Source organism: Hemiscyllium ocellatum, assembly GCF_020745735.1.
Source record: "Hemiscyllium ocellatum isolate sHemOce1 chromosome 38 unlocalized genomic scaffold, sHemOce1.pat.X.cur. SUPER_38_unloc_3, whole genome shotgun sequence".
Classification (NCBI taxonomy): domain Eukaryota; kingdom Metazoa; phylum Chordata; class Chondrichthyes; order Orectolobiformes; family Hemiscylliidae; genus Hemiscyllium; species Hemiscyllium ocellatum.
In genome coordinates, this window is record NW_026867521.1 from 132,090 (window position 1) to 156,552 (window position 24,463).

General features: G+C 48.2%; 1 protein-coding gene across 1 annotated transcript in view; it reads right to left on the minus strand.

Annotated features, from left to right (window-relative positions):
- The window catches only part of LOC132808758 (uncharacterized protein C14orf93 homolog), a 151,923-nt gene extending 130,219 nt beyond the window's left edge, over positions 1-21,704 (minus strand). The window contains exon 1 of the mRNA XM_060822202.1: positions 21,280-21,704. Coding sequence (XP_060678185.1) covers positions 21,280-21,693 — 414 coding nt within the window. The 5' untranslated portion in view covers positions 21,694-21,704. The remainder of the gene's footprint in view (positions 1-21,279) is intronic.
- Between the last annotated feature and the right edge of the window lie 2,759 nt (positions 21,705-24,463).

Here is a 24,463-nt window from a genome sequence, read left to right on the forward strand (position 1 = left end):
TAGAGAACACCAGTCCCTGTGTGTATTATAGAGAACACCAGTCCCTGTGTGTATTATAGTGAACAGCAGCCCCTGTGTGTATTATAGAGAACAGCAGTCCCTGTGTATATTATAGTGAACAGCAGTCCCTGTGTGTATTATACAGAACACCAGTCCCTGTGTGTATTATAGTGAACAGCAGTCCCTGTGTGTATTATTGAGAACAGCAGTCTCTGTGTGTATTATAGTGAACAGCAGTCCCTGTGTGTATTATAGAGAACAGCAATCACTGTGTGTATTATAGTGAACAGCAGTCCCTGTGTATATTATAGTGAACAGCAGTCCCTGTGTGTATTATAGTGAACAGCAGTCCCTGTGTATATTATAGTGAACAGCAGTCCCTGTGTGTATTATAGAGAACAGCAGTCCCTGTGTGTATTATAGTGAACAGCAGTCCCTGTGTATATTATAGAGAACAGCAGTCCCTGTGTCTATTATAGTGAACAGCAGTCCCTGTGTGTATTATAGAGAACAGCAGTCCCTGTGTGTATTATAGTGAACAGCAATCCCTGTGTGCATTATAGTGAACAGCAGTCCCTGTGTGTATTATAGAGAACAGCAGTCCCTGTGTGTACTATATTGAACAGCAGTCCCTGTGTGTATTACAGTGAACAGCAGCCCCTGTGTGTATTATAGTGAACAGCAGTCCCTGTGTGTATTATAGTGAACAGCAGTCCCTGTGTATATTATAGAGAACAGCAGTCACTGTGTGTATTATAGTGAACAGCAGTCCCTGTGTGTATTATAGTGAACAGCAGTCCCTGTGTGTATTATAGTGAACAACAGTCCCTGCGTGTATTACAGGGAACAGCAGCCCCTGTGTATATTATAGTGAACAGCAGTCCCTGTGTGTATTATAGTGAACAGCAGTCCCTGTGTATATTATCGTGAACAGCAGTCCCTGTGTATATTATAGTGAACAGCAGTCCCTGTGTGTATTACAGGGAACAGCAGTCCCTGTGTGTATTATAGTGAACAACAGTCCCTGTGTGTATTATAGTGAACAGCAGTCCCTGTGTGTATTATAGAGAACAGCAGTCCCTGTGTGTATTGTAGGGAACAGCAGTCCCTGTGTGTATTATAGTGAACAGCATTCCCTGTGTGTATTATAGGAACAGCAGTCCCTGTGTATATTATAGAGAACAGCAGTCCCTGTGTGTATTATAGTGAACAGCAGTCCCTGTGTATATTATAGTGAACAGCAGTCCCTGTGTGTATTATAGTGAACAGCAGTCCCTGTGTGTATATTATAGTGAACAGCAGTCCCTGTGTGTATTATACAGAACACCAGTCCCTGTGTGTATTATAGTGAAAACCAGTCCCTGTGTGTATTATAGTGAACAGCAGTCCCTGTGTATATTATAGTGAACAGCAGTCCCTGTGTGTATTATAGTGAACAGCAGTCCCTGTGTGTATTATAGAGAACACCAGTCCCTGTGTGTATTATAGAGAACACCAGTCCCTGTGTGTATTATAGTGAACAGCAGTCCCTGTGTGTATTATAGTGAACAACAGTCCCTGCGTGTATTACAGGGAACAGCAGCCCCTGTGTATATTATAGTGAACAGCAGTCCCTGTGTGTATTATAGTGAACAGCAGTCCCTGTGTGTATTATCGTGAACAGCAGTCCCTGTGTGTATTATAGTGAACAGCAGTCCCTGTGTGTATTATAGAGAACAGCAATCACTGTGTGTATTATAGTGAACAGCAGTCCCTGTGTGTATTATAGAGAACACCAGTCCCTGTGTGTATTATAGTGAACAGCAGTCCCTGTGTATATTATAGTGAACAGCATTCCCTGTGTGTATTATAGTGAACAGCAGTCCCTGTGTGTATTATAGTGAACAGCAGTCACTGTGTATATTATAGTGAACAGCAGTCACTGTGTATATTATAGTGAACAGCAGTCCCTGTGTATATTATAGTGAACAGCAGTCACTGTGTGTACTATATTGAACAGCAGTCCCTGTGTGTATTATAGTGAACAGCAGTCCCTGTGTGTATTACAGTGAACAACAGTCCCTGCGTGTATTACAGGGAACAGCAGCCCCTGTGTATATTATAGTGAACAGCAGTCCCTGTGTGTATTATAGTGAACAACAGTCCCTGCGTGTATTACAGGGAACAGCAGCCCCTGTGTATATTATAGTGAACAGCAGTCCCTGTGTGTATTATAGTGAACAGCAGTCCCTGTGTATATTATCGTGAACAGCAGTCCCTGTGTATATTATAGTGAACAGCAGTCCCTGTGTGTATTACAGGGAACAGCAGTCCCTGTGTGTATTATAGTGAACAACAGTCCCTGTGTGTATTATAGTGAACAGCAGTCCCTGTGTGTATTATAGAGAACAGCAGTCCCTGTGTGTATTGTAGGGAACAGCAGTCCCTGTGTGTATTATAGAGAACAGCAGTCCCTGTGTGTATTATAGTGAACAGCAGTCCCTGTGTATATTATAGAGAACAGCAGTCCCTGTGTCTATTATAGTGAACAGCAGTCCCTGTGTGTATTATAGAGAACAGCAGTCCCTGTGTGTATTATAGTGAACAGCAATCCCTGTGTGCATTATAGTGAACAGCAGTCCCTGTGTATATTATAGTGAACAGCAGTCCCTGTGTGTATTACAGGGAACAGCAGTCCCTGTGTGTATTATAGTGAACAACAGTCCCTGTGTGTATTATAGTGAACAGCAGTTCCTGTGTGTATTACAGTGAACAGCAGTCCCTGTGTGTATTATAGTGAACAGCAGTCCATGTGTGTATTATAGAGAACAGCAGTCCCTGTGTGTATTATAGTGAACAGCAGTCCCTGTGTGTATTATAGTGAACAGCAGTCCCTGTGTATATTATAGTGAACAGCAGTCCCTGTGTATATAGTGAACAGCAGTCCCTGTGTATATTATAGAGAACAGCAGTCGCTGTGTGTAATATAGTGAACAGCAGTCCCTGTGTGTATTATAGTGAACAGCAGTCCCTGTGTGTATTATAGAGAACAGCAGTCGCTGTGTGTATATTATAGTGAACAGCAGTCCCTGTGTATATTATAGAGAACAGCATTCCCTGTGTGTATTATAGTGAACAGCAGTCCCTGTGTGTATTATAGAGAACAGCAGTCCCTGTGTGTATTATAGTGAACAGCAATCCCTGTGTGCATTATAGTGAACAGCAGTCCCTGTGTGTATTATAGAGAACAGCAGTCCCTGTGTGTATTATAGTGAACAGCAGTCCCTGTGTATATTATAGTGAACAGCATTCCCTGTGTGTATTATAGTGAACAGCAGTCCCTGTGTGTATTATAGTGAACAGCAGTCACTGTGTATATTATAGTGAACAGCAGTCACTGTGTATATTATAGTGAACAGCAGTCCCTGTGTATATTATAGTGAACAGCAGTCACTGTGTGTACTATATTGAACAGCAGTCCCTGTGTGTATTATAGTGAACAGCAGTCCCTGTGTGTATTACAGTGAACAGCAGCCCCTGTGTGTATTATAGTGAACAGCAGTCCCTGTGTGTATTATAGTGAACAGCAGTCCCTGTGTGTATTATAGTGAACAGCAGTCCCTGTGTGTATTATAGGGAACAGCAGTCCCTGTGTATATTATAGAGAACAGCAGTCACTGTGTGTATTACAGGGAACAGCAGTCCCTGTGTGTATTATAGTGAACAGCAGTCCCTGTGTGTATTATAGTGAACAACAGTCCCTGCGTGTATTACAGGGAACAGCAGCCCCTGTGTATATTATAGTGAACAGCAGTCCCTGTGTGTATTATAGTGAACAGCAGTCCCTGTGTATATTATCGTGAACAGCAGTCCCTGTGTATATTATAGTGAACAGCAGTCCCTGTGTGTATTACAGGGAACAGCAGTCCCTGTGTGTATTATAGTGAACAACAGTCCCTGTGTGTATTATAGTGAACAGCAGTCCCTGTGTGTATTATAGAGAACAGCAGTCCCTGTGTGTATTGTAGGGAACAGCAGTCCCTGTGTGTATTATAGTGAACAGCATTCCCTGTGTATATTATAGAGAACAGCAGTCCCTGTGTGTATTATAGTGAACAGCAGTCCCTGTGTATATTATAGAGAACAGCAGTCCCTGTGTGTATTATAGTGAACAGCAGTCCCTGTGTGTATTATAGAGAACAGCAGTCCCTGTGTATATTATAGTGAACAGCAGTCCCTGTGTGTATTACAGGGAACAGCAGTCCCTGTGTGTATTATAGTGAACAACAGTCCCTGTGTGTATTATAGTGAACAGCAGTTCCTGTGTGTATTACAGTGAACAGCAGTCCCTGTGTGTATTATAGTGAACAGCAGTCCATGTGTGTATTATAGAGAACAGCAGTCACTGTGTGTATTATAGTGAACAGCAGTCCCTGTGTGTATTATAGTGAACAGCAGTCCCTGTGTATATTATAGTGAACAGCAGTCCCTGTGTATCTCGTGAACAGCAGTCCCTGTGTATATTATAGAGAACAGCAGTCGCTGTGTGTAATATAGTGAACAGCAGTCCCTGTGTGTATTATAGTGAACAGCAGTCCCTGTGTGTATTATAGAGAACAGCAGTCGCTGTGTGTATGTTATAGTGAACAGCAGTCCCTGTGTATATTATAGTGAACAGCAGTCCCTGTGTGTATCTCGTGAACAGCAGTCCCTGTGTATATTATAGTGAACAGCAGTCCCTGTGTGTATTATAGTGAACAGCAGTCCCTGTGTGTATTATAGAGAACACCAGTCCCTGTGTGTATTATAGTGAACAGCAGCCCCTGTGTGTATTATAGAGAACAGCAGTCCCCGTGTATATTATAGTGAACAGCAGTCCCTGTGTGTATTATACAGAACACCAGTCCCTGTGTGTATTATAGTGAACAGCAGTCCCTGTGTGTATTATTGAGAACAGCAGTCTCTGTGTGTATTATAGTGAACAGCAGTCCCTGTGTGTATTATAGTGAACAGCAATCACTGTGTGTATTATAGTGAACAGCAGTCCCTGTGTATATTATAGTGAACAGCAGTCCCTGTGTGTATTATAGTGAACAGCAGTCCCTGTGTATATTATAGTGAACAGCAGTCCCTGTGTGTATTATAGAGAACAGCAGTCCCTGTGTGTATTATAGTGAACAGCAGTCCCTGTGTATATTATAGAGAACAGCATTCCCTGTGTGTATTATAGTGAACAGCAGTCCCTGTGTGTATTATAGAGAACAGCAGTCCCTGTGTGTATTACAGTGAACAGCAGCCCCTGTGTGTATTATAGTGAACAGCAGTCCCTGTGTGTATTATAGTGAACAGCAGTCCCTGTGTGTATTATAGTGAACAGCAGTCCCTGTGTATATTATAGTGAACAGCAGTCCCTGTGTATATTATAGAGAACAGCAGTCACTGTGTGTATTACAGGGAACAGCAGTCCCTGTGTGTATTATAGTGAACAGCAGTCCCTGCGTGTATTACAGGGAACAGCAGCCCCTGTGTATATTATAGTGAACAGCAGTCCCTGTGTGTATTATAGTGAACAGCAGTCCCTGTGTATATTATCGTGAACAGCAGTCCCTGTGTATATTATAGTGAACAGCAGTCCCTGTGTGTATTACAGGGAATAGCAGTCCCTGTGTGTATTATAGTGAACAACAGTCCCTGTGTGTATTATAGTGAACAGCAGTCCCTGTGTGTATTATAGAGAACAGCAGTCCCTGTGTGTATTGTAGGGAACAGCAGTCCCTGTGTGTATTATAGTGAACAGCATTCCCTGTGTGTATTACAGGGAACAGCAGTCCCTGTGTATATTATAGAGAACAGCAGTCCCTGTGTGTATTATAGTGAACAGCAGTCCCTGTGTATATTATAGAGAACAGCAGTCCCTGTGTGTATTATAGTGAACAGCAGTCCCTGTGTGTATTATAGAGAACAGCAGTCCCTGTGTATATTATAGTGAACAGCAGTCCCTGTGTGTATTACAGGGAACAGCAGTCCCTGTGTGTATTATAGTGAACAACAGTCCCTGTGTGTATTATAGTGAACAGCAGTTCCTGTGTGTATTACAGTGAACAGCAGTCCCTGTGTGTATTATAGTGAACAGCAGTCCATGTGTGTATTATAGAGAACAGCAGTCCCTGTGTGTATTATAGTGAACAGCAGTCCCTGTGTGTATTATAGTGAACAGCAGTCCCTGTGTGTATTATAGTGAACAGCAGTCCCTGTGTATATTATAGTGAACAGCAGTCCCTGTGTATCTCGTGAACAGCAGTCCCTGTGTATATTATAGAGAACAGCAGTCGCTGTGTGTAATATAGTGAACAGCAGTCCCTGTGTGTATTATAGTGAACAGCAGTCCCTGTGTGTATTATAGAGAACAGCAGTCGCCGTGTGTATATTATAGTGAACAGCAGTCCCTGTGTATATTATAGTGAACAGCAGTCCCTGTGTGTATCTCGTGAACAGCAGTCCCTGTGTGTATTATAGAGAACAGCAGTCCCTGTGTATATTATAGTGAACAGCAGTCCCTGTGTGTATTATAGTGAACAGCAGTCCCTGTGTGTATATTATAGTGAACAGCAGTCCCTGTGTGTATTATAGAGAACACCAGTCCCTGTGTGTATTATAGTGAACAGCAGCCCCTGTGTGTATTATAGAGAACAGCAGTCCCGTGTATATTATAGTGAACAGCAGTCCCTGTGTATATTATAGTGAACAGCAGTCCCTGTGTGTATATTATAGTGAACAGCAGTCCCTGTGTGTATTATAGAGAACACCAGTCCCTGTGTGTATTATAGAGAACACCAGTCCCTGTGTGTATTATAGTGAACAGCAGCCCCTGTGTGTATTATAGAGAACAGCAGTCCCCGTGTATATTATAGTGAACAGCAGTCCCTGTGTGTATTATACAGAACACCAGTCCCTGTGTGTATTATAGTGAACAGCAGTCCCTGTGTGTATTATTGAGAACAGCAGTCTCTGTGTGTATTATAGTGAACAGCAGTCCCTGTGTGTATTATAGAGAACAGCAATCACTGTGTGTATTATAGTGAACAGCAGTCCCTGTGTATATTATAGTGAACAGCAGTCCCTGTGTGTATTATAGTGAACAGCAGTCCCTGTGTATATTATAGTGAACAGCAGTCCCTGTGTGTATTATAGAGAACAGCAGTCCCTGTGTATATTATAGAGAACAGCAGTCCCTGTGTCTATTATAGTGAACAGCAGTCCCTGTGTGTATTATAGAGAACAGCAGTCCCTGTGTGTATTATAGTGAACAGCAATCCCTGTGTGCATTATAGTGAACAGCAGTCCCTGTGTGTATTATAGAGAACAGCAGTCCCTGTGTGTACTATATTGAACAGCAGTCCCTGTGTGTATTACAGTGAACAGCAGCCCCTGTGTGTATTATAGTGAACAGCAGTCCCTGTGTGTATTATAGTGAACAGCAGTCCCTGTGTATATTATAGAGAACAGCAGTCACTGTGTGTATTTCAGTGAACAGCAGTCCCTGTGTGTATTATAGTGAACAGCAGTCCCTGTGTGTATTATAGTGAACAACAGTCCCTGCGTGTATTACAGGGAACAGCAGCCCCTGTGTATATTATAGTGAACAGCAGTCCCTGTGTGTATTATAGTGAACAGCAGTCCCTGTGTATATTATCGTGAACAGCAGTCCCTGTGTATATTATAGTGAACAGCAGTCCCTGTGTGTATTACAGGGAACAGCAGTCCCTGTGTGTATTATAGTGAACAACAGTCCCTGTGTGTATTATAGTGAACAGCAGTCCCTGTGTGTATTATAGAGAACAGCAGTCCCTGTGTGTATTGTAGGGAACAGCAGTCCCTGTGTGTATTATAGTGAACAGCATTCCCTGTGTGTATTACAGGGAACAGCAGTCCCTGTGTATATTATAGTGAACAGCAGTCCCTGTGTGTATTATAGTGAACAGCAGTCCCTGTGTATATTATAGTGAACAGCAGTCCCTGTGTGTATTATAGTGAACAGCAGTCCCTGTGTGTATATTATAGTGAACAGCAGTCCCTGTGTGTATTATACAGAACACCAGTCCCTGTGTGTATTATAGTGAAAACCAGTCCCTGTGTGTATTATAGTGAACAGCAGTCCCTGTGTATATTATAGTGAACAGCAGTCCCTGTGTGTATTATAGTGAACAGCAGTCCCTGTGTGTATTATAGAGAACACCAGTCCCTGTGTGTATTATAGAGAACACCAGTCCCTGTGTGTATTATAGTGAACAGCAGCCCCTGTGTGTATTATAGAGAACAGCAGTCCCCGTGTATATTATAGTGAACAGCAGTCCCTGTGTGTATTGTAGGGAACAGCAGTCCCTGTGTGTATTATAGTGAACAGCATTCCCTGTGTGTATTACAGGGAACAGCAGTCCCTGTGTATATTATAGTGAACAGCAGTCCCTGTGTGTATTATAGTGAACAGCAGTCCCTGTGTATATTATAGTGAACAGCAGTCCCTGTGTGTATTATAGTGAACAGCAGTCCCTGTGTGTATATTATAGTGAACAGCAGTCCCTGTGTGTATTATACAGAACACCAGTCCCTGTGTGTATTATAGTGAAAACCAGTCCCTGTGTGTATTATAGTGAACAGCAGTCCCTGTGTATATTATAGTGAACAGCAGTCCCTGTGTGTATTATAGTGAACAGCAGTCCCTGTGTGTATTATAGAGAACACCAGTCCCTGTGTGTATTATAGAGAACACCAGTCCCTGTGTGTATTATAGTGAACAACAGTCCCTGTGTGTATTATAGTGAACAGCAGTCCCTGTGTGTATTATAGAGAACAGCAGTCCCTGTGTGTATTGTAGGGAACAGCAGTCCCTGTGTGTATTATAGTGAACAGCATTCCCTGTGTGTATTACAGGGAACAGCAGTCCCTGTGTATATTATAGTGAACAGCAGTCCCTGTGTGTATTATAGTGAACAGCAGTCCCTGTGTATATTATAGTGAACAGCAGTCCCTGTGTGTATTATAGAGAACACCAGTCCCTGTGTGTATTATAGTGAACAGCAGTCCCTGTGTGTATTATTGAGAACAGCAGTCTCTGTGTGTATTATAGTGAACAGCAGTCCCTGTGTGTATTATAGAGAACAGCAATCACTGTGTGTATTATAGTGAACAGCAGTCCCTGTGTATATTATAGTGAACAGCAGTCCCTGTGTGTATTATAGTGAACAGTAGTCCCTGTGTATATTATAGTGAACAGCAGTCCCTGTGTGTATTATAGAGAACAGCAGTCCCTGTGTGTATTATAGTGAACAGCAGTCCCTGTGTATATTATAGAGAACAGCAGTCCCTGTGTCTATTATAGTGAACAGCAGTCCCTGTGTGTATTATAGAGAACAGCAGTCCCTGTGTGTATTATAGTGAACAGCAATCCCTGTGTGCATTATAGTGAACAGCAGTCCCTGTGTGTATTATAGAGAACAGCAGTCCCTGTGTGTATTATAGTGAACAGCAGTCCCTGTGTATATTATAGTGAACAGCATTCCCTGTGTGTATTATAGTGAACAGCAGTCCCTGTGTGTATTATAGTGAACAGCAGTCACTGTGTATATTATAGTGAACAGCAGTCCCTGTGTATATTATAGTGAACAGCAGTCACTGTGTGTACTATATTGAACAGCAGTCCCTGTGTGTATTATAGTGAACAGCAGTCCCTGTGTGTATTACAGTGAACAGCAGCCCCTGTGTGTATTATAGTGAACAGCAGTCCCTGTGTGTATTATAGTGAACAGCAGTCCCTGTGTATATTATAGAGAACAGCAGTCACTGTGTGTATTACAGGGAACAGCAGTCCCTGTGTGTATTATAGTGAACAGCAGTCCCTGTGTGTATTATAGTGAACAACAGTCCCTGCGTGTATTACAGGGAACAGCAGCCCCTGTGTATATTATAGTGAACAGCAGTCCCTGTGTGTATTATAGTGAACAGCAGTCCCTGTGTATATTATCGTGAACAGCAGTCCCTGTGTGTATTACAGGGAACAGCAGTCCCTGTGTGTATTATAGTGAACAACAGTCCCTGTGTGTATTATAGTGAACAGCAGTCCCTGTGTGTATTATAGAGAACAGCAGTCCCTGTGTGTATTATAGGAACAGCAGTCCCTGTGTGTATTATAGTGAACAGCATTCCCTGTGTGTATTAGAGGGAACAGCAGTCCCTGTGTATATTATAGAGAACAGCAGTCCCTGTGTGTATTATAGTGAACAGCAGTCCCTGTGTATATTATAGAGAACAGCAGTCCCTGTGTGTATTATAGTGAACAGCAGTCCCTGTGTGTATTATAGAGAACAGCAGTCCCTGTGTATATTATAGTGAACAGCAGTCCCTGTGTGTATTACAGGGAACAGCAGTCCCTGTGTGTATTATAGTGAACAACAGTCCCTGTGTGTATTATAGTGAACAGCAGTTCCTGTGTGTATTACAGTGAACAGCAGTCCCTGTGTGTATTATAGTGAACAGCAGTCCATGTGTGTATTATAGAGAACAGCAGTCCCTGTGTGTATTATAGTGAACAGCAGTCCCTGTGTGTATTATAGTGAACAGCAGTCCCTGTGTATCTCGTGAACAGCAGTCCCTGTGTATATTATAGAGAACAGCAGTCCCTGTGTGTAATATAGTGAACAGCAGTCCCTGTGTGTATTATAGTGAACAGCAGTCCCTGTGTGTATTATAGAGAACAGCAGTCCCTGTGTATATTATAGTGAACAGCAGTCCCTGTGTATCTCGTGAACAGCAGTCCCTGTGTATATTATAGAGAACAGCAGTCCCTGTGTGTAATATAGTGAACAGCAGTCCCTGTGTGTATTATAGTGAACAGCAGTCCCTGTGTGTATTATAGAGAACAGCAGTCGCTGTGTGTATATTATAGTGAACAGCAGTCCCTGTGTATATTATAGTGAACAGCAGTCCCTGTGTGTATCTCGTGAACAGCAGTCCCTGTGTGTATTATAGTGAACAGCAGTCCCTGTGTGTATTATAGAGAACAGCAGTCCCTGTGTATATTATAGTGAACAGCAGTCCCTGTGTGTATTACAGGGAACAGCAGTCCCTGTGTGTATTATAGTGAACAACAGTCCCTGTGTGTATTATAGTGAACAGCAGTTCCTGTGTGTATTACAGTGAACAGCAGTCCCTGTGTGTATTAAAGTGAACAGCAGTCCATGTGTGTATTATAGAGAACAGCAGTCCCTGTGTGTATTATAGTGAACAGCAGTCCCTGTGTGTATTATAGTGAACAGCAGTCCCTGTGTGTATTATAGTGAACAGCAGTCCCTGTGTATATTATAGTGAACAGCAGTCCCTGTGTATCTCGTGAACAGCAGTCCCTGTGTATATTATAGAGAACAGCAGTCGCTGTGTGTAATATAGTGAACAGCAGTCCCTGTGTGTATTATAGTGAACAGCAGTCCCTGTGTGTATTATAGAGAACAGCAGTCGCCGTGTGTATATTATAGTGAACAGCAGTCCCTGTGTATATTATAGTGAACAGCAGTCCCTGTGTGTATCTCGTGAACAGCAGTCCCTGTGTGTATTATAGAGAACAGCAGTCCCTGTGTATATTATAGTGAACAGCAGTCCCTGTGTGTATTATAGTGAACAGCAGTCCCTGTGTGTATATTATAGTGAACAGCAGTCCCTGTGTGTATTATAGAGAACACCAGTCCCTGTGTGTATTATAGTGAACAGCAGCCCCTGTGTGTATTATAGAGAACAGCAGTCCCCGTGTATATTATAGTGAACAGCAGTCCCTGTGTATATTATAGTGAACAGCAGTCCCTGTGTGTATATTATAGTGAACAGCAGTCCCTGTGTGTATTATAGAGAACACCAGTCCCTGTGTGTATTATAGAGAACACCAGTCCCTGTGTGTATTATAGTGAACAGCAGCCCCTGTGTGTATTATAGAGAACAGCAGTCCCCGTGTATATTATAGTGAACAGCAGTCCCTGTGTGTATTATACAGAACACCAGTCCCTGTGTGTATTATAGTGAACAGCAGTCCCTGTGTGTATTATTGAGAACAGCAGTCTCTGTGTGTATTATAGTGAACAGCAGTCCCTGTGTGTATTATAGAGAACAGCAGTCACTGTGTGTATTATAGTGAACAGCAGTCCCTGTGTATATTATAGTGAACAGCAGTCCCTGTGTGTATTATAGTGAACAGCAGTCCCTGTGTATATTATAGTGAACAGCAGTCCCTGTGTGTATTATAGAGAACAGCAGTCCCTGTGTGTATTATAGTGAACAGCAGTCCCTGTGTATATTATAGAGAACAGCAGTCCCTGTGTCTATTATAGTGAACAGCAGTCCCTGTGTGTATTATAGAGAACAGCAGTCCCTGTGTGTATTATAGTGAACAGCAATCCCTGTGTGCATTATAGTGAACAGCAGTCCCTGTGTGTATTATAGAGAACAGCAGTCCCTGTGTGTACTATATTGAACAGCAGTCCCTGTGTGTATTACAGTGAACAGCAGCCCCTGTGTGTATTATAGTGAACAGCAGTCCCTGTGTGTATTATAGTGAACAGCAGTCCCTGTGTATATTATAGAGAACAGCAGTCACTGTGTGTATTTCAGGGAACAGCAGTCCCTGTGTGTATTATAGTGAACAGCAGTCCCTGTGTGTATTATAGTGAACAACAGTCCCTGCGTGTATTACAGGGAACAGCAGCCCCTGTGTATATTATAGTGAACAGCAGTCCCTGTGTGTATTATAGTGAACAGCAGTCCCTGTGTATATTATCGTGAACAGCAGTCCCTGTGTATATTATAGTGAACAGCAGTCCCTGTGTGTATTACAGGGAATAGCAGTCCCTGTGTGTATTATAGTGAACAACAGTCCCTGTGTGTATTATAGTGAACAGCAGTCCCTGTGTGTATTATAGAGAACAGCAGTCCCTGTGTGTATTGTAGGGAACAGCAGTCCCTGTGTGTATTATAGTGAACAGCATTCCCTGTGTGTATTACAGGGAACAGCAGTCCCTGTGTATATTATAGAGAACAGCAGTCCCTGTGTGTATTATAGTGAACAGCAGTCCCTGTGTATATTATAGTGAACAGCAGTCCCTGTGTGTATTATAGTGAACAGCAGTCCCTGTGTGTATATTATAGTGAACAGCAGTCCCTGTGTGTATTATACAGAACACCAGTCCCTGTGTGTATTATAGTGAAAACCAGTCCCTGTGTGTATTATAGTGAACAGCAGTCCCTGTGTATATTATAGTGAACAGCAGTCCCTGTGTGTATTATAGTGAACAGCAGTCCCTGTGTGTATTATAGAGAACACCAGTCCCTGTGTGTATTATAGAGAACACCAGTCCCTGTGTGTATTATAGAGAACACCAGTCCCTGTGTGTATTATAGTGAACAGCAGCCCCTGTGTGTATTATAGAGAACAGCAGTCCCCGTGTATATTATAGTGAACAGCAGTCCCTGTGTTTATTATACAGAACACCAGTCCCTGTGTGTATTATAGTGAACAGCAGTCCCTGTGTGTATTATTGAGAACAGCAGTCTCTGTGTGTATTATAGTGAACAGCAGTCCCTGTGTGTATTATAGAGAACAGCAATCACTGTGTGTATTATAGTGAACAGCAGTCCCTGTGTATATTATAGTGAACAGCAGTCCCTGTGTGTATTATAGTGAACAGCAGTCCCTGTGTATATTATAGTGAACAGCAGTCCCTGTGTGTATTATAGAGAACAGCAGTCCCTGTGTGTATTATAGTGAACAGCAGTCCCTGTGTATATTATAGAGAACAGCATTCCCTGTGTCTATTATAGTGAACAGCAGTCCCTGTGTGTATTATAGAGAACAGCAGTCCCTGTGTGTATTATAGTGAACAGCAATCCCTGTGTGCATTATAGTGAACAGCAGTCCCTGTGTGTATTATAGAGAACAGCAGTCCCTGTGTGTATTATAGTGAACAGCAGTCCCTGTGTATATTATAGTGAACAGCATTCCCTGTGTGTATTATAGTGAACAGCAGTCCCTGTGTGTATTATAGTGAACAGCAGTCACTGTGTATATTATAGTGAACAGCAGTCCCTGTGTATATTATAGTGAACAGCAGTCACTGTGTGTACTATATTGAACAGCAGTCCCTGTGTGTATTATAGTGAACAGCAGTCCCTGTGTGTATTACAGTGAACAGCAGCCCCTGTGTGTATTATAGTGAACAGCAGTCCCTGTGTGTATTATAGTGAACAGCAGTCCCTGTGTATATTATAGTGAACAGCAGTCCCTGCGTATATTATAGTGAACAGCAGTCCCTGTGTGTATTATAGTGAACAGCAGTCCCTGTGTATATTATAGAGAACAGCAGTCACTGTGTGTATTACAGGGAACAGCAGTCCCTGTGTGTATTATAGTGAACAGCAGTCCCTGTGTGTATTATAGTGAACAACAGTCCCTGCGTGTATTACAGGGAACAGCAGCCCCTGTGTATATTATAGTGAACAGCAGTCCCTGTGTGTATTATAGTGAACAGCAGTCCCTGTGTATATTATCGTGAACAGCAGTCCCTGTGTGTATTACAGGGAATAGCAGTCCCTGTGTGTATTATAGTGAACAACAGTCCCTGTGTGTATTATAGTGAACAGCAGTCCCTGTGTGTATTATAGAGAACAGCAGTCCCTGTGTGTATTGTAGGGAACAGCAGTCCCTGTGTGTATTATAGTGAACAGCATTCCCTGTGTGTATTACAGGGAACAGCAGTCCCTGTGTATATTATAGAGAACAGCAGTCCCTGTGTGTATTATAGTGAACAGCAGTCCCTGTGTATATTATAGAGAACAGCAGTCCCTGTGTGTATTATAGTGAACAGCAGTCCCTGTGTGTATTATAGAGAACAGCAGTCCCTGTGTATATTATAGTGAACAGCAGTCCCTGTGTGTATTACAGGGAACAGCAGTCCCTGTGTGTATTATAGTGAACAACAGTCCCTGTGTGTATTATAGTGAACAGCAGTTCCTGTGTGTATTACAGTGAACAGCAGTCCCTGTGTGTATTATAGTGAACAGCAGTCCATGTGTGTATTATAGAGAACAGCAGTCCCTGTGTGTATTATAGTGAACAGCAGTCCCTGTGTGTATTATAGTGAACAGCAGTCCCTGTGTATCTCGTGAACAGCAGTCCCTGTGTATATTATAGAGAACAGCAGTCCCTGTGTGTAATATAGTGAACAGCAGTCCCTGTGTGTATTATAGTGAACAGCAGTCCCTGTGTGTATTATAGAGAACAGCAGTCGCTGTGTGTATATTATAGTGAACAGCAGTCCCTGTGTATATTATAGTGAACAGCAGTCCCTGTGTGTATCTCGTGAACAGCAGTCCCTGTGTGTATTATAGTGAACAGCAGTCCCTGTGTATATTATAGTGAACAGCATTCCCTGTGTGTATTATAGTGAACAGCAGTCCCTGTGTATATTATAGTGAACAGCAGTATCAGTGTGTATTATAGTGAACAGCAGTCCCAGTGTATATTATAGTGAACAGCAGTCCCTGTGTGTATTACAGTGAACAGCAGTCCCTGTGTGTATTATAGAGAACAGCAGTCCCTGTGTGTATTATAGAGAACAGCAGTCCCTGTGTATATTATAGAGAACAGCAGTCCCTGTGTGTATTATAGTGAACAGCAGTCCCTGTGTATATTATAGAGAACAGCAGTCCCTGTGTGTATTATAGTGAACAGCAGTCCCTGTGTGTATTATAGTGAACAGCAGTCCCTGTGTTTATTATAGTGAACAGCAGTCCCTGTGTGTATTACAGTGAACAGCAGTCCCTGTGTGTATTATAGAGAACAGCAGTCCCTGTGTATATTATAGTGAACAGCAGTCCCTGTGTGTATTACAGTGAACAGCAGTCCCTGTGTGTATTATAGAGAACAGCAGTCCCTGTGTGTATTATAGAGAACAGCAGTCCCTGTGTGTAATATAGAGAACAGCAGTCCCTGTGTATATTATAGTGAACAGCATTCACTGTGTGTATTATAGTGAACAGCAGTCCCTGTGTATATTATAGAGAACAGCAGTCCCTGTGTATATTATAGAGAACAGCAGTCCCTGTGTATAGTATAGTGAACAGCAGTCCCTGTGTATAGTATAGTGAACAGCAGTCCCTGTGTATATTCTCGAGTACAGCAGTCCCTGTGTGTATTATAGAGAACATCAGTCCCTGTGTATATTATAGTGAACAGCAGTCACTGTGTGTATATTATAGTGAACAGCAGTCCCTGTGTGTATTATAGTGAACAGCAGACCCTGTGTATATTTTAGTGAACAGCAGTCCCTGTGTGTATTATAGAGAACAGCAGTCCCTGTGTATATTATAGTGAACAGCAGTCCCTGTGTGTATTATAGTGAACAGCAGTCCCTGTGTGTATTATTGTGAACAGCAGTCCCTGTGTATATTATAGAGAACAGCAGCCCCTGTGTGTATTATAGTGAACAGCAGTCCCTGTGTGTATTGTAGTGAACAGCAGTCCCTGTGTGTATTATAGAGAACAGCAGTCCCTGTGTGTATTATAGTGAACAGCAGTCCCTGTGTATATTATAGTGAACAGCAGTCCCTGTGTCTATTATAGTGAACAGCAGTCCCTGTGTGTATTATAGAGAACAGCAGTCCCTGTGTCTATTATAGTGAACAGCAGTCCCTGTGTGTATTATAGTGAACAGCAGTCCCTGTGTCTATTATAGTGAACAGCAGTCCCTGTGTGTATTATAGAGAACAGCAGTCCCTGTGTGTATTATAGAGAACAGCAGTCTCTGTGTCTATTATAGTGAACAGCAGTCCCTGTGTGTATTATAGAGAACAGCAGTCCCTGTGTCTATTATAGTGAACAGCAGTCCCTGTGTGTATTATAGAGAACAGCAGTCTCTGTGTGTATTATAGTGAACAGCAGTCCCTGTGTGTATTGTAGTGAACAGCAGTCCCTGTGTGTATTATAGTGAACAGCAGTCCCTGTGTCTATTATAGTGAACAGCAGTCCCTGTGTGTATTATAGAGAACAGCAGTCCCTGTGTCTATTATAGTGAACAGCAGTCCCTGTGTGTATTATAGAGAACAGCAGTCCCTGTGTGTATTATAGTGAACAGCAGTCCCTGTGTCTATTATAGTGAACAGCAGTCCCTGTGTGTATTATAGTGAACAGCAGTCCCTGTGTCTATTATAGTGAACAGCAGTCCCTGTGTGTATTATAGAGAACAGCAGTCCCTGTGTCTATTATAGTGAACAGCAGTCCCTGTGTATATTATAGTGAACAGCAGTCCCTGTGTCTATTATAGTGAACAGCAGTCCCTGTGTGTATTATAGAGAACAGCAGTCCCTGTGTCTATTATAGTGAACAGCAGTCCCTGTGTGTATATTATAGTGAACAGCACTCTCACACTCACACTCTCTCACTCATACTCTCTCACACACATTCTGTCACTCACTCACTCACACACACATTGTCACACACACACACAGACTCTCACTCACTCTCTCACACACACTCTCACGCACTCACTTTCTCACTCATACACTCTCACACTCACTCTCACACACATACACTCTGACACTCACTCTCTCACACTCGCTCTCGCTCACACTCACTTTCTCACTCATACTCTCACACACACACACACTCACACACACACACTCACAATCACTCACTTTCTCACTCACTCACTCTCTCACTCTCACACTCACTCTCACTCTCACTCACTCACTCTCACTCCCTCTCACTCACACTCCCTCTCACTCCCTCTCACCTCTCTCACAATCACTCACACACACTCCCTCTCTCTCACACTCCCTCTCACTCACACTCCCTCTCACTCACACTCCCTCTTACCTCTCTCACACTCCCTCTCACACACACTCCCTCTCACTCACACTCCCTCTCACTCACACTCCCTCTCACTCACACTCCCTCTCACTCACACTCCCTCTCACACACACACTCCCTCCCACTCACACTCCCTCTCTCTCACACTCCCCCTCTCACACACTCCCTCTCACACACTCCCTCTCACACACACTCCCTCTCACTCACACACTCCCTCCCACTCACACTCCCTCTCTCTCACACTCCCCCTCTCACACACTCCCTCTCACACACTCCCTCTCACACACACTCCCTCTCACACACTCCCTTTCACACACACACTCCCTCTCACACACACTCCCTCTCACACACACACACCCTCTCACACACACTCCCCCTCACACACACTCCCTCTCACACACACTCCCTCTCACACACACACTCCCTCTCACACACACTCCCTCTCACACACACTCCCTCTCTCTCACACTCCCCCTCTCACACACTCCCTCTCACACACACTCCCTCTCACACACACACTCCCTCTCACACACACTCCCTCTCACACACACTCCCTCTCACACACACTCCCTCTCACACACACTCCCCCTCTCACACACTCTCTCTCTCTCACACACTCTCTCTCTCTCACACACTCCCTCTCACACACACACTCCCTCTCACACACACTCCCTCTCACACACACTCCCTCTCTCTCACACTCCCCCTCTCACACACTCCCTCTCACACACACTCCCTCTCACACACACTCCCCCTCACACACACTCCCTCTCACTCACACTCCCTCTCACACACACTCCCTCTCACACACACTCCCTCTCTCTCACACTCCCCCTCTCACACACTCCCCCTCTCACACACTCCCTCTCACTCACACTCCCTCTCACACACTCCCTCTCTCACACACTCCCTCTCACACACACTCCCTCTCACTCACACTCCCCCTCACTCACACTCCCCCTCTCACACACTCCCCCTCTCACACACTCCCCCTCACTCACACTCCCTCTCACACACTCCCTCTCACTCACACTCCCTCTCACACACACACTCCCTCTCACACACACTCCCCCTCACTCACACTCCCTCTCTCTCACACTCCCTCTCTCTCACACTCCCTCTCTCTCACACTCCCTCTCACCTCTCTCACACTCTGCCTCTCACACACACTCCCCCTCACACACACTCCCCCTCACACACACTCCCCCTCACACACACTCCCTCTCTCTCACACTCCCTCACACACACTCCCTCTCACACACACACTCCCTCTCACACACACTCCCTCTCTCACACACTCCCTCTCTCACACACTCCCTCTCTCTCACACTCCCTCTCTCTCACACTCCCTCTCTCTCACACACTCCCTCTCACACACACACTCCCTCTCACACACACTCCCCCTCACACACACTCCCTCTCACACACACTCCCCCTCACACACACACTCCCTCACACACACACACTCCCTCACACACACTCCCCCTCACACACACTCCCCCTCACACACACTCCCTCTCTCTCACACTCCCCCTCACACACACTCCCCCTCACACACACTCCCCCTCACACACACTCCCTCTCTCTCTCACTCCCCCTCACACACACTCCCTCTCACACACACACTCCCCCTCACACACACTCCCTCTCTCTCACACTCCCTCACTCTCACACACTCCCTCTCTCACACTCCCTCTCACACACACGCTCCCTCTCACACACACTCCCTCTCACACACACACTCCCTCTCACACACACACTCCCTCTCACACACACTCCCTCTCACACACACACTCCCTCTCACACACACACTCCCTCTCACACACACACTCCCTCTCACACACACTCCCTCTCACACACACTCCCTCTCACACACACACTCCCTCTCACACACACACTCCCTCTCACACACACTCCCCCTCACACACACTCCCTCTCTCTCACACTCCCCCTCACACACACTCCCCCTCACACACACTCCCCCTCACACACACTCCCTCTCTCTCACACTCCCCCTCACACACACTCCCCCTCACACACACTCCCCCTCACACACACTCCCTCTCTCTCACACTCCCTCACTCTCACACACTCCCTCTCACACTCACACTCCCTTTCACACACACACTCCCTCTCTCTCACACTCCCTCTCACACACACTCCCCCTCACACACACTCCCCCTCACACACACTCCCCCTCACACACACACTCCCTCTCACACACACACTCCCTCTCACACACACTCCCCCTCACACACACTCCCTCTCACACACACACACTCCCCCTCTCTCACACTCCTTCTCTCACACACACTCCCCCTCACACACACTCCCTCTCACACACACACTCCCTCTCTCACACACACTCCCTCTCTCACACACACTCCCTCTCTCACACACTCCCTCTCTCACACACTCCCTCTCTCACACACTCCCTCTCACACACACTCCCCCTCACACACTCCCTCTCTCTCACACTCCCTCTCACACACACTCCCCCTCACACACACTCCCTCTCTCTCACTCCCTCTCTCACACACTCCCTCTCTCACACACTCCCTCTCTCACACACTCCCTCTCTCTCACACTCCCTCTCACACACACTCCCCCTCACACACTCCCCCTCACACACACTCCCTCTCTCACTCCCTCTCTCACACACTCCCTCTCTCACACACTCCCTCTCTCACACACTCCCTCTCTCTCACACTCCCTCTCACACACACTCCCCCTCACACACACTCCCTCTCACACACACTCCCCCTCACACACACTCCCTCTCTCTCACTCCCTCTCTCACACACTCCCTCTCTCACACACTCCCTCTCACACACACTCCCCCTCACACACACTCCCTCTCTCTCACTCCCTCTCTCACACACTCCCTCTCTCACACACTCCCTCTCTCACACACTCCCTCTCACACACACTCCCTCTCACACACACTCCCCCTCTCACACACTCCCTCTCTCTCACACTCCCCCTCACACACACTCCCCCTCACACACACTCCCTCTCTCTCACACTCCCCCTCACACACACTCCCCCTCACACACACTCCCTCTCTCTCACACTCCCCCTCACACACACTCCCTCTCACACACACTCCCTCTCACACACACTCCCTCTCTCTCACTCACACTCCCTCTCTCACACACTCTCTCTCTCTCACACACACTCCCTCTCTCTCACACTCCCTCTCTCACACACTCCCTCTCTCACACACTCCCTCTCTCACACACTCCCTCTCACACACACTCCCTCTCTCTCACACTCCCTCTCACACACACTCCCTCTCTCTCACACTCCCTCACACACACACTCCCTCTCACTCACACTCCCCCTCACACACACTCCCCCTCACACACACTCCCCCTCACTCCCTGTGCCTCACCCACCAGGCTCTGCACAGACGGACCCTCCACATAGACCTGACACTTGGCCTGTCTGAACGGCTGGTTTTCCTGTGGTTCCGGTGCCCAGGACACCCCGCTCCCGGCTGGCGGTGCCTCACCGTCGCGCGGTGACTGCTGGGTGGAGGGGCTTCCTCCCTGGCTCGCCCTGAGACCCTCGGCCAGGCTTCTGACGTCCAGCTCCAGCCTCTGCAGTGCCCGCTGGTTGGACCGTGCCACGGTCAGCGCCTCCTCGGCTGTTTCTGCCGCTCTCTGCAGCCGCTGGTAGATGAGGTGCAGGAGCTGGTTGGTGTCTCTCACTGCCAGTCCTCCCCCTGCCACCGCCACAGGGGCTGGGGGGCCCTGCTCCTCACCCCCGGGGGCAGGGGGCGTGAACAGGATGGTGGCGCTGAACGACATCGGGCTGGCGAGGGGGCAGAGGTTGGGTGGGGGTCACCACGGCAGCGGCATCGACGCAGCCCCCTCGCACTGCGTCCGGTCCCCTGGTGTCGCACGCGCCCCTCGATGGTCCTGGGTGGGGGGTGGGGTGGGGGTTTCTGAGGGGCACGGAGGAGGAGATTCGGGGTGGGTGGGTGAAACGTTCCCCTCTCCCCGTTCCGGGTACACCGTCCACCTCTGGGGGTGAGCTCGCTTCCCCCACCCAGGCGCAGCCCCAGCCCCCGTGCTGTGAGGAACCTGTAACGGAAGGAGAGAGGGGTTAGTCAGGGAGTGGTTACCCCACCCCACCCCCCCCCCCCCCCCCCCACACACACACACCACCCCCACACTCCCGCCTTGTCACCCTCACCTCCCCTCACCCCCAACCCCGACCCCAACCCCATCCAAACCCCCGAACCCTCACCCTCATCAACGCAAACCCGGCACCTCACCCTGACCCCAACCCTAACCCTGACCCCACTCACTCCACCCTCACCCTGACCCCATCCCCTCAACCTGACCCCACCCCTCACCCGAACCCCATCCCCTCAACCTGACTCCACCCCCTCAACCTGACCCCTCACCCTGATCCCACCCCCTCAACCTGACCCCACCCCTCACCCGGACCCCATCCCCTCAACCGGACCCCACCCCCTCACCCTGACCCCAACCCTCACCTTGACCTCACCCCTCAACCTGACTCCACCCCTCACCCTGACCTCACCTCTCAACCTGACCCCAGCCCCTCACCCTGACCCCACCCCTCACCCTGACCCCATCCCCGCACCCTGGTCTCACCCCTCACCCTGACCCCATCCCCTCACCCTGACCCCACCCCTCACCCTGACCCCACCCTCACCCTGACCCCATCCCCGCACCCTGGTCTCACCCCTCACCCTGACCCCATCCCCTCACCCTGACTCCACCCCTCACCCTGACCTCACCCCCTCACCCTGACCTCACCTCTCAACCTGACCCCACCCCCTCACCCTGACCCCATCCCGCACCCTGACCCCACACCTCAACCTGACCCCACCCCCTCAACCTGACCCCACCCCTCACCCTGACCCCATCCCCTCAACCTGACCCCACCCCTCACCCGGACCCCATCCCCTCAACCGGACCCCACCCCCTCACCCTGACCCCAACCCTCACCTTGACCTCACCCCTCAACCTGACTCCACCCCTCACCCTGACCTCACCTCTCAACCTGACCCCAGCCCCTCACCCTGACCCCACCCCTCACCCTGACCCCATCCCCGCACCCTGGTCTCACCCCTCACCCTGACCCCATCCCCTCACCCTGACCCCACCCCTCACCCTGACCCCACCCTCACCCTGACCCCATCCCCGCACCCTGGTCTCACCCCTCACCCTGACCCCATCCCCTCACCCTGACTCCACCCCTCACCCTGACCTCACCCCCTCACCCTGACCTCACCTCTCAACCTGACCCCACCCCCTCACCCTGACCCCACCCCCTCACCCTGACCCCATCCCGCACCCTGACCCCACACCTCAACCTGACCCCACCCCCTCACCCTGACCCCACCCCCTCACCCTGACCCCACCCCCTCACCCTGACCCCATCCCGCACCCTGACCCCATCCCCTCACCCTGACCCCATCCCCTCACCCTGACCCCACCCCCTCACCCTGACCCCATCCCCTCACCCTGACCCCATCCCCTCACCCTGACCCCATCCCTTCACCCTGACCCCACCCGCTCACCCTGACCCCATCCCCTCACCCTGACCCCATCCCTTCACCCTGACCCCACCCGCTCACCCTGACCCCATCCCCTCTCCCTGACCCCACCCCTTCACCCTGACCCCACCCCCTCACCCTGACCCCACCCACTACACCCTCACCCTGACCCCACCCCCTCACCCTGACCCCACCCACTCCACCCTCACCCTGACCCCATCCCCTCACCTGACCCCACCCCTCACCCTGACCACATGCCTCACCCTGACCCCACCCACTCCACCCTCACCCTCACCCTGACCCCGACCCCATCACCTCACCCTGACCCCATCCCTTCACCCTGACCCCACCCCTCATCCGGACCCCACCCCCTCAACCTGACCCCACCCCCTCACCCTGACCCCACCCCCTCACCCTGACCCCACCCCCTCACCCTGACCCCATCCCTTCAACCTGACCCCACCCCCTCACCCTGACCCCATCCCCTCACCCTGACCCCATCCCCTCACCCTGACCCCATCCCTCACCCTGACCCCATCCCCTCACCCGGACCCCACCCCCTCACCCTGACCCCACCCCCTCACCCTGACCCCATCCCCTCACCCTGACCCCATCCCCTCACCCTGACCCCATCCCCTCACCCGGACCCCATCCCCTCACCCGGACCCCACCCCCTCACCCTGACCCCACCCCTCACCCTGACTCCACCCCCTCACCCTGACCCCACCCCTTCAACCTGACCCACCCCCTCACGCTGACCCCTCCCCTCACCCTGACCCCACCCCCTCACCCTGACCCCACCCCCTCACCCTGACCCCACCCCTCACCCTGACCCCATCCCGCACCCTGACCCCATCCCCTCACCCTGACCCCACCCCTCACCCTGACCCCGACCCCATCACCTCACCCTGACCCCATCCCTTCACCCTGACCCCACCCCTCATCCGGACCCCACCCCCTCAACCTGACCCCACCCCCTCACCCTGACCCCACCCCCTCACCCTGACCCCACCCCCTCACCCTGACCCCACCCCTTCAACCTGACC